Here is a 14,875-nt window from a genome sequence, read left to right on the forward strand (position 1 = left end):
TTGATAATGAAAGGCAGAAGTTCTGTAAGAGCCCAAACTCGTCTGTTAATTTTGCCTTTTATTTTTTTAGATTTCCCACTCTACAAGAAGGGAAAAGGCTTCTCCTTTTTTGTGACACACAGAGAAGTGATTGTTATCCCCACTCCTGAGCGGTGTTAGCACGACAGCTAACACTTCAAGCTACCCACAGTGTAACTAACTGTAAAATTGGGATATTAATGCCAAATTGATAGTAGGGCTTAATTGATTAATATATGTAAAATGGCATGAAATTTGCAGGTGAAGGACACTTGAGAAATATTAGGTGCAACTTTCTTTATATTTTAAAATAACCAGTATAAATGGCACCAAGAACGGATGAGAGAATGAACACTGATAAAATTTCCTCATAGCTAAAACTTTGAAAATACTATTTCCAATATCACTGTATGGGCTTGTACGATGGAAAACAAAATAATATATATACACACCAAGTCATTAAACTTTAAATAGAACCTCCAAAAGCCTTTCAATGGACTCATCAGGTCTTCATTTTGCTCCCTTACCTGTCTAGTTGTCAATGAATGTTTTGGTCTTTGTTTTTTTCTGTTTAAACAGAACCGTTTTTAATTAGTACTATAAAACAGACACCCTCAAACTTCTCAGGTAACAGAAGATTCCCAGACCTGTGGTTATCTTCTAATTGGAATTTCTTTCTCTTTGTGACAGTGTGCACAGCTTCACCTTCATTAACTTACGTACTTATTCATAATAAACAGTTAGCAATAGGGAAGAACTGAATCTAGTACCTTGCTATCCTTTCATGTGAGGTAACTTACGGAATAAGCAGAAATGCTCTCCTTCTTTGAAGTTCTTTCATCAGTTCTTTTTTTCCTTAACTTTATGAGGAACTTAATGTTTTCTTCAGCCTATTTTTTTTTAAGTCATGTTTGTACTACATGTGAGATCACAGAAAGAGATGAAAAGTATCCAAGGTAGCCATTAGGTCCAAGGTAGTCAGGGTTGCTCTACTTGCCGTATCCAGGCTGCTGTATCTGAAGGTATGTGAAACTGCACTTTGAGATGACGCAGCTTCGGTGTCACGTCTGGGGTGCCATGAAGAAACTTGGCTGTCTATCTCTGTGAACCAGAGAGCACAGTCTCAGTGGAAGAAAATTAAGTTTTAATTCCTAAGAATCTCAGTAAATAATCAACAAATGGTTTAGGATGAAGGGGGGAAAAGTTTTAAGCTGAAAGGGGAGATTTAAATGAGATATTTGGAAGAAATGTTTTTCTGTGAGGGTGGAGAGGCCCTGGCCCAGGTTGCCCAGAGCAGTGCAACCCATCCCTGGAGGTGTTCAAGGCCAGGTTGGATGGGGCTTGGAGCAACTGGATCTAGTGGGAGGTGTCCCTGCCCATGGCAGAGGGTTGGAACTGGATGGACTTTGAGGTCTGTTCCTAGCTGAACCATTCCATGATTCTAAGCAAGCCAACGGCCATTGCTCACAGCCATCCATAACTGTTACTGCATAATCCCATCTTCAACACGTGGTTCTCTGTCTGTAAAATGTTGCAGGTTCCCTTAGCGGTTTGTAGTGCTTTGAAAGCTCTTTACAAACAGAACCTTCTTGCAAAGTACAGCCTAATGGTTGTGTCTTTTTCTTCCTGTTTTAGTAGGGAAGCCTGAGGCAGCTGACAAACTGGGCAAAAAAAATGCTAGCAACTTGGCTGCCTAATCTGGCTATTTATATCCCTTCATGAGAATTAACTGCACGTATTTCTCAAGAGTTTTGAGCTGAGAATAAAGTAGTTTTTGCTAGTTCTCCAAGAGCACAATTTGCAAAACTGTGTTTGATTCCTCTGTCCCGTAGTCCTGATCCATGATGATATCTGTTATGACAGCTTCCTTTTTGCTGGGCTCTGTTACATAAATTGAGTTACTCCACCAAAAATAAACAAAGTTTGGTTTTTTCCTCAGAGGGAGGAAACAACTAATTACTGAAAGCTTTATGAATAATGATATTTTTAACTTCCTGAACCTTATTTCTTTGGCTTGGTATGAAGTCTTTTTGTAATAGTGCAGTGAATTTTAAAAACACAGCATCACCTGTGGCTAGACTTCTTTTAGCCTTCCCTTTTGTTACCAAATTTACCCAGCTTTCTCTCCAAGGCACAGAATCTTCAGTAAGTGACCTAAAAGTAGCATGGTAGGCTAATCCACTACAGAATCATATGAACTATTATGTCACTCAGATACACCAGTATCTAAGAAAGAAATCCAAAGCCAGAACCTTCTGGTGCATTTTTGGTTTTGGCAAGTTAATGAAATTTAAATAGGTTACACTGTCAACTTTGAAACTGAAGACTTTACACTGTGACAGTGTGACTTGTGCTGTCTCAGTTCTGGTCACACAAGGCTTGGGAGAGTTGGGAGTTGTTTTATTCTCAGTGTCCCTTCGCTCATTGGCTTTTTTTTTTTTTTTTCCTGGCAAAACCACCAGCCCTGGTATCTTGTTGCCGTGCTGATTTTGTAATGTGGATATGACTCTGCTGGGACTGAAATAGTTTGTTCCTCATTAGTCCTATATGTTATCCAACACCATCAGTTCACGGGAGCTTTATTCCTCTGACTGGGATTCCAGCAAGAAATCTAAGCATGGAAAGCTTTATGTTATATTGTTAACAGTCCATCATCATCTTTACTTGAGAGCAAGCAATTATTAACCTGAAGCTATGAACTGTTCTCCTGTGTCAGTGGAAGTGGTCCCCAGGATGATGGCCAAGCACCAGCATGTTTTCAGATACTTTTATATGTATAGAATCAAAGTTGGATTCCAAAATTAAGACAAGAATTTCCTTAAGTTTAGGTCTGTCTCTAATCATCTCTGCAGTATAAACAGGAAGTCTCTTTGGGTTTAGTCTGCTTCCTTTTGTGTTTCTCACCATAAGAAGGCTTATCAAAACATATTTTTTTTTTTTGTTATTTGGACAGATGGCTTGGAGACTACAATGTAACTTACAGCTTATGGAGTGCCACTCTGTTCCCAATGAATGAAGCTACATTGGCTCAGCTTCGCTGCTGCTTTTCACTGTTCAACGTGGAGAGTGAGAAGATCTATAAGAACAGGTTTGTGGAAAGGAGTAGGATAGTGTTTGGAAAGTTGCAATGAATACAATCCTAATATTACAGGACCGCTTTAGCCACAAGTTGGGATCTTCTCTCTGTATCTCCTGTTTGCAATAATGCCATTTACTTGTTAAAGAGCAGTGCTTGCAGAAAATACCTTACCAACCCCACTGGGCTCCTTTGTTCTTTCATGAGCTTACATGTGATTTCCTAGTTCTTGAAGAACTGCACTTTGTGCGACTGGGTTGTACTGGAAGCCTCAAGGGGTGGCCTTGGATCCAAATCTCCCCTCTTTCAGCTTAAAAGTGTTCTCCCTCATCCTATCCCTGCACTCCCTGATAAGCCCAGCTTTCCTGTAAGCGAATTTCCAGTATGGCCTTGTTTAGCTTACTCTAAAAGGTGAGATAATTGCCTTTGTGCACATGCAGCCGTACCCCCATAGTGTACTGTAAGCTGGAAAACAGATAATTTTGATTAACTCAGTCTGAGATATTTGTATTACTCATTCAACAAGACATTTAGGGTTGTTACTTTTTCCTCTTACAAACCTTCAATGTCCTTTTAAGAGAAGAAAACAATTGCATATGTAGATTTTATATAAAATAACATGATTCATTTGGTGCTTTGTGCTATGTCAAATGTACTGGCACATATTAGCTAATTATTTTAATCAGTTGGTCAATGAAATTTCATAATTGTAGCAGTGTATATATTTTAGGCTAAGGACAGCAAAAATTACTTCAAGCTCTGTTATGATGTGAAGAACTTTGAAAAAGGGGCACATCTGACAGGTAATGTCAATGGTCCCATACATTGCTTCCCAGGTGTTTGGAGGCTGGTTTATACGTATTATCTTATTTTGAACACCTAGTGCTCTTTATTCAAGAAATAGGTCTGCTCAATTTGTAATATATATATGTGGATATATAATCCACTAAGCATGTTGATAATCTACTTATTATAGCAATACAAAAGAAAACTTAATTTATTCATTCTAAAATGTTGGTTTTCTCATATGTAAATCATCTATTGAGCAGTTTTTGGAGATATTTCTTTTCAATCTAAGGAAATCTGATTTGAATGGCCCATACAGAAGTGCTGCCTTCTGCTCCTAGTGTCAGTGAAACTGATAATTTAAATAAACAAGTGATTTTTATATTTTGTGCATACATACACTGTAAAAAAACCCAAACAAACTCCACCAAATTTCAAATGGCAGCTAAGCCCCACTGTCATATACATTATTTTGACCTACACAAAGAATCCTCACAAAACTTTCAGCTTCTAAGCAACCACCAACAGAAATAGACTATGTAAGCACAAACTTTGTATTTGAAGCTTTACTTCCACAGGCAGTTCTGTCAAAGGTAAAGAAACATTCTGGTCATTCAGACCAGAGGGCCAGGACTCAAGAAGGCATTGGTTCAGGATGCTCAGAAGGAAAAATACATGTTGTAAAGTGAGGAACCTTCTAAATGCAGAGGCAGTCTCGCAATGATTGAGGATCTGTGCAGTAAAGTGACACTGATGATCAGCAGGCTCTAAAGCTAAAAAAGCCCTGCTGTATTTATATTGCACTGTAATGTATTTTCGCTTCATAATAACATGAGGCACAAACTAATGAATGCATTGACTCATAGGTTTGAAATCTGAGACAATGCTATAACTTTGTTACAATTTCAGATTAGATGTTAGGAAATACTCCTTCCCTGGGAAAAGACTGGCACCTGTGAGTTTTCATTCCTTTTGAAAATTATGTGCAGGTGGTGGGTGCTTAGAAATTGAGCAATAAAACAGACTCCAGAACCCCAAAGTTTGATAAATTGGGAGTCCTCAACACAGGAAGGACATGGATCTGTTTGAGTGAGTCCAGAGGAGGCCACGGAGATGATCTGAGGGCTGAAGCACCTCCCACACGAAGACAGGCTGACAGTTGGGGTTGTTCAGCCTGGAGAACAGAAGGCTCTGGGAAGACCATAAGAAGCCTTCTGGTACTGAAAGGGGCCCCAAGAAAGCCAAGGAGGGGGCCTTGATCAGGGAATGCAGGGATAGGGTGAGGGGGAATGGTTTTCAGCTGGAAGAGGGGAGATTGAGATAAGATCTTAGGAAGAAATGTTTTCCTGTGAGAGTGAGGAGGCACCGGCATGGGTTGCCCAGAGAAGTGGTGGCTGCCCCATCCCCCTGGAGGTGTTCAGGGCCAGGTTGGATGGGGCTTGGAGCAACCTGATCCAGTGGGAGGTGTCCCTGCCCATGGCAGGGGGGTTGGAAGTGGATGGGCTTTGAGGTCCCTTCCAACCCAACCCATTCTTTGATTCTATGAAATCTGCCGACCATCTTATAGGAAACTGGCAGCACAGTGAGGACTTTCAAAGTCTCAGAATGCATCGTTACACGACAGTCATCCATCTTCTCCATCCTGCTGTTCAGAGAGGTTTGTTTCTCCTTTCCTGTGCCTGTTTTATCACTGTGGTCGGTAGCACTCCCCGTTTGTAACACACAATGGCATTCAGACCTATTATTTTATCCATGGCAGATAATAATCAAGGCCATGTCTGTACAAGAAAGCCTTGAACTGGTTTCAGAAGAATGATTATAAGCCAGATACACTTAAAACAGTTTGCCACCTCCTTAAGCTGTTTTTGTAATTTACAAAATTCAGCTCAACTGATTGAAGAGATGATAAAGTCAATTTAAGTCACCCTGTTTAGGGAGCTGCACCTGCAACTTTTCCCTCTAGACAAGGTCTTACCTAGTAAGTAGGAGGATCAATGGCAGGTTAATGCGATTGGCAATGTAGGAAGCAGGAAAAAACAGCCTTGTTATTATTTGTGTGTGCTGTTCTGTAACCTGTTCAGGCAGGAATTTTTTCTTTGTAGGTATCTCTGAAGTGACAGCTAACACTCTGCTAAAATTAATACTAATAATGTAGATAATGATGTGCTAAATTGTTTTCAATACAGTTATTCCAATTTTACAGAGTGTAGTATTGAACTGAATTTACTCCATTAAGACAAATACAGCTAATGATAGCAGTGGGCCACTTGGTGCCTTGAGCTGCCTGTGTTCGTTCTGATGGGAACTGCATGCCTGGAACTAAAGGAGAGAGGAAAAAAAGAGGCAGATACAGAAAGAGGAGAATGTATCTCTTTGTTTAGATTTACAGTTCACATAGTACTTGTTTTCCTTGGCATGTTATTTGCTGTATAATCTAATAAATAAAGGCACTGATTGTTTGAACCCTGCTGAGTGATGACCTGAACAAGCAAGTATGCCTTGATAGAGAACTTTAACTTAGAAATACAGAACTTTTTATTCATCAGTGTAGGATCAGCTTATTTGCTGTGGATGAAGGGTTTGATTCTTTTCCGCCTTACACAATGCAAGGAAAATCAGATCTATGCAAAGTAATGGAGTGATTTGTTCATTGATTCTGTGTTGATTTTTCTACCTGTTGACCCATTTCTATTTTCAACACAATACATTAAAATAACACTGAGGAAAATCAGTACAAAATGTTTTCTTTTTTTCTTGGCTGTTGGCTCTGTGTTTCCTGTCCAGCTGTCAGCAAAAGAGGAGGAACGGCTCTAGAGAAGGTATAGTACCACAGCTGTACCAGGAATTCATGCTCTTAAGAGGCTGAGCAGCAAGTACAGAATTGGTTTCTGCTGTGCTGCTGAATAAACTGGCAAAAGTGGTTTGCAGTGTGGAATATGTATCCTTCCATAACTTATTTCCCCTCCCAGCATGTGCCTCTCCTCTCAGTAAGAGTGAGTTATGCCGTATTAGTGATAAAGGGGAAAGAAGAGATAGATTTTTACAGGTGCTTAGGCAGCTGAAGAAGTAGGTAGATGACTAATAGGATTTAGCATCCAAGCCTGGGAAACCTAAGTATCTTAAAAGTAGCACAAAAAATTCTTACAGAACACATTTCCTGACTCGGCCTAACCAGTGGTAACCTACCACCATGTCCTGATTTTAATCACCAAATCCTCATGCTGTAGAACCTATTTTTGATGATTCTGAAGTATTTCTGTTTTGCAGACACATTACCCTGTATTCTATAGACAAAAAGAGCATTGTGGTGGGGATGTGGACCTCTCCTGTGGACAGCAAGGGTTATTTCATAGAATCAAAGTATGGTTTGGCTTGGAAGGGACCTTACAGCTCATCCAATTCCAACCCCCCTGCTGTGGGCAGGGACACCTCCCACTGGATTAGGTTGCTCCAAGCCCCATCCAACCTGGCCTTGAACACCTCCAGGGAGGGGCAGCCACAACTTCTCTGGGCAACCTGGGCCAGGGCCTCCCCACCCTCACAGGAAAAAAGTTCTTCCTAAAAATTCATCTCAGTCTCTCTTCTTTGAGCTTAAAACCATTACCCTTTGTGCATGTTGCTTCACTCGTGCCATCCATCTCTTCACAGGCAAGCCATGCCTTGTGCCATGAATTAATTTTTCACCTCAGGAGATAAAAAACCTGTCCAGATGACCCTCCAAGTTACCCAGCTCCTCACAGGAAGAGAAACCTGAAAGGATGTTGTAGCAAGGTAGGTGCTGGTCTCTTCTCCCAAGTAACAAGCGACAGGACCGGAGAAAATGGCCTCAAGTTGCTCCAGAGGAAGTTCAAATTGGAAAAATATTCTTTACCGAAAGAGTGGTGAAGCATTGGAAGGGGCTACTCAGGGAAATGGTGGAGTCTCCTTCTCTGAAGGGGTTCAAAAAACTTGTAGCCAGGGCACTTTGGGGCATGGCTTAGTGGGCATGGTGGGGATTGTGCTGATAGTTGGGCTAGATGAGCTAAGAGGAGCACACCCTGGAGCCTTGTGCCCCCAACTGTGTCCGTGTGTGATGCTGGAGCCTCGTGCACTCCTGAGGGCTGCACGCAGTGCTTGGAGCCTTACACATCCGCTGGAGCCTTGATCATGTGGTGCAGGAGCCTCGTGCACCCCCCATGCACCCCACACATGGTGCAAGAACCCCGCGCACCCCTTAGGGCTGCATGCAGTGACTGGAGCCCCATGCACTCTGCATGCGGTATCTGGAGACCTGCATGTGGTGACTGGAGTCCTGTGCATCTTCTGGAACCCTGTGTCTTCCTGCACGTGGGGCTGGAGCCTCGTGCAGCCCCCGAGCCTGCGTATCCCCACATGCAATGCCTGGAGCCTTGTTTAACCCCTGAGCTGCATGTGGTGACCAGAGCCTTGTGTACCCTCTGTGAGTGGTGCCTGTGCCCCCTGCACTCTGCACACAGTGCTGGAGCCTCGTGCACCCTTGGAGAGCTCCAGGGCTGCCATGGGAGGCCTGTGCACCCCCCTGGGGCCCAAGCCCTCTGCATGAGGTGCCTGGAGCCTTGTGCCAACTTTGGGCTGCAGGCAGAGCCCTGTCTACTCTGCATGTGGTGCCCCTCTATTCCTGTCTTGTGAGACCTCATCTGGAGTACTGTGTCCAGTTCTGGAATAATCAACATAAGGAGGATATGGAACTGTTGGAACGGGTCCAGAAGAGGCTACAAAGATGATCAGGGGGCTGGAGCACCTCCCCTACGAGGGCAGGCAGAGAGAACTGGCCTTGAAGGCTCTGAGGAGACCTTATAGCGACCTTCCAGTACTCGAAGAGGCTCCAAGAAAACCAGGGAGCAGCTGTTCACGAAGGCTTGTAGGAATACGACGAGGGGGAACGGATATAAACTGGAGAGGGGCAGGTTTAGGCTTGACATAAGGAAAAATTTCTTCACTATAAGGGCGGTGAGGCACTGGAACAGGTTGTCCAGAGAAGTCGGGGCTGCCCCATCCCTGGACGTGTCCAAGGCCAGACTCCATGGAGCCTTGGGCAGCCTGAGCTAGTGGGAGGTGCCCCTGTCCGTGGCCGGGGGGCTGGAACTGGATGATCTTGAAGGTCCCTTCCACCCCGAGCCGCTCCCCGTTTCCGCGGCCGGGCCCCGCGCGCCCCCAGCCCCGGGCGGCGGGCAGAGCCCCTCGCGCCCCGCCCGGTTCCGCCCGCGGTGCCGGGTCAGCTGACCGCCGCGAGGCAGCGCGCGCCGCGCAGCCATGGCCGTGCTCAGCGGGGCGCAGGTAGGGCGGGCGGGGGCTGTGCGCGCGCCGCGGGCAGCGCGCGGCGGGGGGGGCGCGTGAGGGGCTGCGCTGGGGCTGGGGGATCGGGGCATCGGGCCGTGGGCGCGCTGGGATGAGCGCATGGAGGCGCGTGTGGGCGCAGTGGGCTGGGCGCACCGGGTTGTATGGGTTGCACTGGGATTGGGTGCACCAGGGGGTCTGTGCGTGCGCTGGGATGGGTGCAGCACAGTGTGTAGGGGCATACTGGGAGGAGTGCCCCGGGGGGTGTGGGCGCACTGGGATTTGTGCAACGGGGTGGGCCGTGGGTACGCTGGGCACACCGGGATGGGTGCACCGGCGTCTGCATGGGTTGCACTGGAGTGTGTGTGGCACACTGGGATGCGTGTACTGAGATGTCCATGAGCTGCACTGGTGTGTGCATGGGTTGCCCTGGGATGGGTGTACCAGGGTGTGCATGGGTTGCGCTGGGTTGTACGTGGTGTACTGGGATGTGTGCACTGAGGTGTCCATGGGTTACGCTGGGATGGGTGCCCCAAGTTGTGTATGGGTTGCACCAGGATGTGCGCGCTAGGGGGTGTGTGGGCACACTGGGATGTGTGCATCAAGTTGTGCATAGGTTGCACTGGGATGCATGTGGATACTCTAGGGTGTGCATGGGCGCACCAGAAGCGCTGGTACAGAAAGGGAGAGGGGACTCAGATGCTGTTACTTCTGAGCCACCGCTGTATCTTGCTTGGGTGCAACAGGTGGGATTTCCAGGTGTTGTGGTGGAGAGCAACTCCAGGGCAGCTCCAGGACCTGCCCTTTCAGGATTGCTTGGGCTGGGGAAATAAACATGAGAAGGACTGAGGTGTTTCATCCTGGAAGTGTTCAAGGCCGAGTTGGATGGGGCTTTGGGCAGCCTGATCTAGTGGAAGGTGACCCTGCCTGTGGCAGGGGGGTGGAACTGGATGGGTTTTAAGGACCTTTCCCACCATTCCGTGATTCTATGTTTCTGTGTGGAGTGTTGTTCTTGCTAGGAGTAAAAACTCTGTGTTTTCCGTTTTGCTTAAAGGGAGAAGTTGGAAAGTCAAACCAGTCCCGCTGGCCTTTACCCAGCACCTTATTTGGCCACTGAAAAATTTATGGTTAAAATTTTATATCCTTACTGCTGAAACTGTGATCAAAACTAATGAAATGTTGTTGTTTTTTTCCCCACAAATCGTGTAAATGAAGCTCATCTTCTTTTGGAAAATGATTTACCATTAAACCAGCATGCTGCCCATCTAATTGCTTCTTTAGTCGGGTTGCTGTTTCTGTGCAGAATTCACGTGAAGTTGTGTGTGATGGGGAGGCAGTTGGCTTGTTCCGCAGCTGCTGCAGGAAATGGTTCCTGCGGTCTTTGTGGCACACAGAGCGACGCTGCCGGCTTCCCTTGGGCAAGCATTCAGCCCCTCCAAGTAATGCACTCTTAATTTGGCCACGTGCCTAACGTACAATCGTCTAACAAAGTAAAAGATAATGCTCAGCTGACTGGAACTATTCTCCAGATGTAATTTCCTTCAGTGGAAGTGAATAGGCATTATCTGGAGTTCATAGATGGCCTATTTGGTGCCGTTCTTTAGTAAAGATGTTACTTTATCATGAGTCGCTTTATGAGCGACTAACATAATATCATTGTAAAATGATTGCTGAGGTTACATGGTAATATTGTCTGAACCTTAGGTAAGAGAGATGCAACTGCTATTGACTTGTTAACTTAAAATTTAAAAGGTTATCTTTTCCTTGAATTATGTACAGATGAGTCTGCAGGAATGTTGGGGCCATCCACAGCCTGGCTGATGCTGGGCTTGGTGGGAACTCCATGAATGTTTCTGTGGGATATCGAGCCGGTAATAAGAGCTGTTGAGTATGAGCAGCCTGTGTTAGACTGGAGTTGGAGAATTAGGCAATGGAAGCATCTATGTCCAGTGTTTGTTCCCATGTGATGTTTTGGTATAGAAAACTAATGAATCTCCTGTTACTCGGCTGAGGTACTTAATGCCTTCTTTGCCTCAGTCTTTAATTGTAAAGAAAGTTGTTCCATCTGTGTACAAACCCAGGAGCTAGAGGAGCAAAATGAGGCTCCCAGGATGCAAGAGTAGGTGGTCAGAGCCTTGCTAGCCCGACTAGACACCCACAAGTCTATGGGGCCGGATGGGATTCACCCGAGGGTATTGAAGGAGCTGGCGGATGTGCTGGCCAAACCCCTTTCCATCATCTTCCAACAGTCCTGGAAGACTGGGGAAGTCCCACTGGACTGGAGGCTGGCTGACGTTGTGCCCATCTACAAGAAGGGTCGCAGGGAGGATCTAGGGAACTACAGGCCTGTCAGTCTGACTTCAGTGCCAGGGAAAGTCACGGAACAGGCGATCTTGAGTGCTATCATGAAGCACATACAAGAGAACCGGGTGATCAGGCCCAGCCAACACAGGTTCACAAAAGGCAGGTCTTGCCAAACTAACCTGATTGCCTTCTATGACAAAGTGACTCGGCTACTGGATGAGGGAAGGGCTGTGGATGTATCTTCCTGGACTTCAGTAAAACCTTTGACACAGTTTCTCACAGCATTCTGCTTGGGAAACTGTCAGCCTCTGGCCTGGACAGGCGCACACTCTCCTGGGTGGAAAACTGGTTGGATGGTCGGGCCCAAAGAGTGGTGGGAAATGGTGTGAAATCCAGCTGGAGGCCAGTGACAAGTGGGATTCCCCAGGGCTCAGTGCTGGGTCCAGCCCTGTTCAATGTCTTTATCAGTGACCTGGATGAAGGCATCGAGTGCACCCTTAGCAAGTTTGCAGATGACACTAAGCTGGGTGGAAGTGTGGATCTGCTGGAGGGTAGGGAAGTTCTGCAAAGGGATCTGAACAGGCTGGACCGCTGGGCAGAGTCAAATGGCACGAGGTTTAACAAGGCCAAGTGCTGGGTCCTGCACTTGGGGCACAACAACCCTATACAGTGCTACAGACTAGGAGAAGTCTGTCTAGAAAGCTGCCTGGGGGAGAGGGACCTGGGGGTGTTGGTTGACAGCGACTGAACATGAGCCAGCAGTGTGCCCAGGTGGCCAAGAAGGCCAATGGCATCTTGGCTTGTATCAGAAATGGTGTGACCAACAGGTCCAGGGAGGTTATCCTCCCTCTGTACTCGGCACTGGTGAGACCGCTCCTGGAATCCTGTGTTCAGTTCTGGGCCCCTCACCACAAGAAGGATGTTGAGGCTCTGGAGTGAGTCCAGAGAAGAGCAACAAAGCTGGTGAAGGGTCTGGAGAACAGGCCTTATGAGGAACAGCTGAGAGAGCTGGGGTTGTTTAGCCTGGAGAAGAGGAGGCTGAGGGGAGACCTCATTGCTCTCTACAACTACCTGAAAGGAGATTGTAGAGAGGAGGGTGTTGGCCTCTTCTCCCAAGTGACAGGGGACAGGACAAGAGGGAATGGCCTCAAGCTCCGCCAGGGGAGGTTTAGGCTGGACATTAGGAAAAAATTTTTCACAGAAAGGGTCATTGGGCACTGGAACAGGCTGCCCAGGGAGGTGGTTGAGTCACCTTCCCTGGAGGTGTTTAAGGCACGGGTGGACGAGGTGCTGAGGAGCATGGTTTAGTGTTTGATAGGAATGGTTGGACTTGATGATCCTGTGGGTCTCTTCCAACCTGGTTATTCTAGGATTCTATGATTCTTGCACCCAAGGAGATGAGGACTCTTGGGAAGAGCATCCTTACTCTCAGGTGGTTCTATCTCTGGATTTGTACTTGGTAGCTTATGTTCATTTTGAAGGTATTTGAGATGGACGCAAAAGGAGTAATGCTTATTAGGTACATTTTACTGTTTTCTGGGTAAATGATTTTGAACGGAAAGAAGGAAAATGAAGATGTTTTTCTGTTGTCCAGACTACTGAAGTCTTGGTTTATATCAGCGTTGTTCAAGAATTAAAAAGTAACAGAGTGGGGAAATAACACTTTAGAAAGTTATTCAAAAAGGCTCATCGTGTATGGTGTTGTTGCCAGTCGCTGCTGTTCTTCCAGTAAAGAGAGTTCTTGGTTATCTGGAGCAAGTTCATGGATATGGGGTATAGAGTTTTTTTTTGTGGGAAAATAAATCTATTTGTTTTAAATTGAAAAAGGTGCTTGCACTGTGAGTGTGCCCAAGTGGGCTTTGTGGAAGGAAAATTTCTTTTATAAGGCCTCAGCATTAAAAGGTCACAATGACCATATTTCATCTGCAAGTACACCTGTGGATAATCTGTTTGTACCAGTTATGCGAATATATTTATATATTCTAATGGTTCAGAGGCTGAAACTTTGCAGCATTTTATGTGTTTTGCCTCCAAAATGTATCTGTATGAACTTATTTTATTCAACTTCTGTTCTTGTGGAGCCAGAACATTTCTGGCCAGGTAAGTTTCTGAAGCAGTGGGAACATAGGTCATAAAGTCTCAGGCTCCTTTTCCACTGCTCCTCCCTGGGTGAAAAGCAGAGTGGCAGACTGTGCTCTTGCTATGGTTGTAGTTGCTCAAGACATGAGTTGCACTTCTGGTGTTAACAGCCATCGTATTTTAGTAATTTCTATTTCAATTACAATTAGTCATTTCTATTTCAACATGTTATATTGAGGTAAATGCTTAATCCAAAGTATTATTGTTATATATGTTATTATTATTAATATTATATGTATTATTATTGTGAGTGTGGTATCTTTCCAAGGGTTTGCAGGCATTGGTTTAAAGAAATCTGCAATTAGTGAAGAGTGAAGTAGTTCATGCATTTGTACCTGCACGTGTTGTTATAAAGTGCATGGTAGTTGTCTTGGATGAAAACTGGAGGAAAAAAAGTCCCCATATTTAATTCAATAAATTCTACAAAACCGTTTCTGTTACGTCCAAACCATTAGAATACCATCTGTCCTAAATGATTCCTTTCCCTTTTGTCCTTAAATTTGCTAAAGTCATGTCTATGTCTGGTAGTAGGATTTATTGCAAGAGTGGGTATGGTTTAACAAGGGGAAGAAGTTGTTAAACTGAGCTTCAAGCTACCTGTTTTCTGCTCATAAAAAATATTTCACTGTTGTCATCTTTATCTGTTGAAGTTACTGAATGAAATGAATTAAATGGGATGCAATATAGTATTATCAGATTGCAATAATGTTTAGAGCGTAAGAGATGGGGATGAAGATGTACAGGAGTGCATCCCATCAGGCTGCTCTGTGGAGGAGTCTAACAGAAAATGAAATACTCTCAAACCAAAGTTTGTCTGAGTTTTTTTTGCATTTCTCAGACCAATGGGATACAGTCTTGCAATTGGCTTTATATTAAATGTTTAGACAATAAATAAATGTTTAGATAGTAGTCGAACACTATTGAAATCTTAACTAGCAAGTCGTTGTTTAAAGAATAGTGAGATTTTTTTAACACAAAGTCCATGTCAGTGTTTGCACTGGTATTTTGAACACTGGGAGGATGAACTGCTATAGGCGTAGAGGATTCCAGACAAGAGGTTTAGCAGACTCTGTGGGGGTTTCTTTGAAGCAATCAAACCAAAGACTTAGAAGACGATACAGCAGAGAGTGTAGAAAAAAAGTTAGCTGTTGTATTGTTTGTGTTTTTCTGGAAATAGCATCACTCACTTCATCGTGGCTTAAAAAACCAAAACCAACCCCCCAAATCTCTGACTAGGGTATGTTTTTGCTACCACTA

At 44.9% G+C, this 14,875-nt stretch overlaps 1 protein-coding gene across 1 annotated transcript in view; it reads left to right on the forward strand.

Annotated features, from left to right (window-relative positions):
* Positions 1 to 9,134: 9,134 nt before the first annotated feature.
* Positions 9,135 to 14,875, forward strand: part of LRMDA (leucine rich melanocyte differentiation associated) — a 607,298-nt gene continuing 601,557 nt past the window's right edge. The window contains exon 1 of the mRNA XM_069863479.1: positions 9,135 to 9,175. Coding sequence (XP_069719580.1) covers positions 9,152 to 9,175 — 24 coding nt within the window. The 5' untranslated portion in view covers positions 9,135 to 9,151. The remainder of the gene's footprint in view (positions 9,176 to 14,875) is intronic.

This window comes from Phaenicophaeus curvirostris, chromosome 9 (genome assembly GCF_032191515.1).
Source record: "Phaenicophaeus curvirostris isolate KB17595 chromosome 9, BPBGC_Pcur_1.0, whole genome shotgun sequence".
In the NCBI taxonomy this organism is placed as follows: domain Eukaryota; kingdom Metazoa; phylum Chordata; class Aves; order Cuculiformes; family Cuculidae; genus Phaenicophaeus; species Phaenicophaeus curvirostris.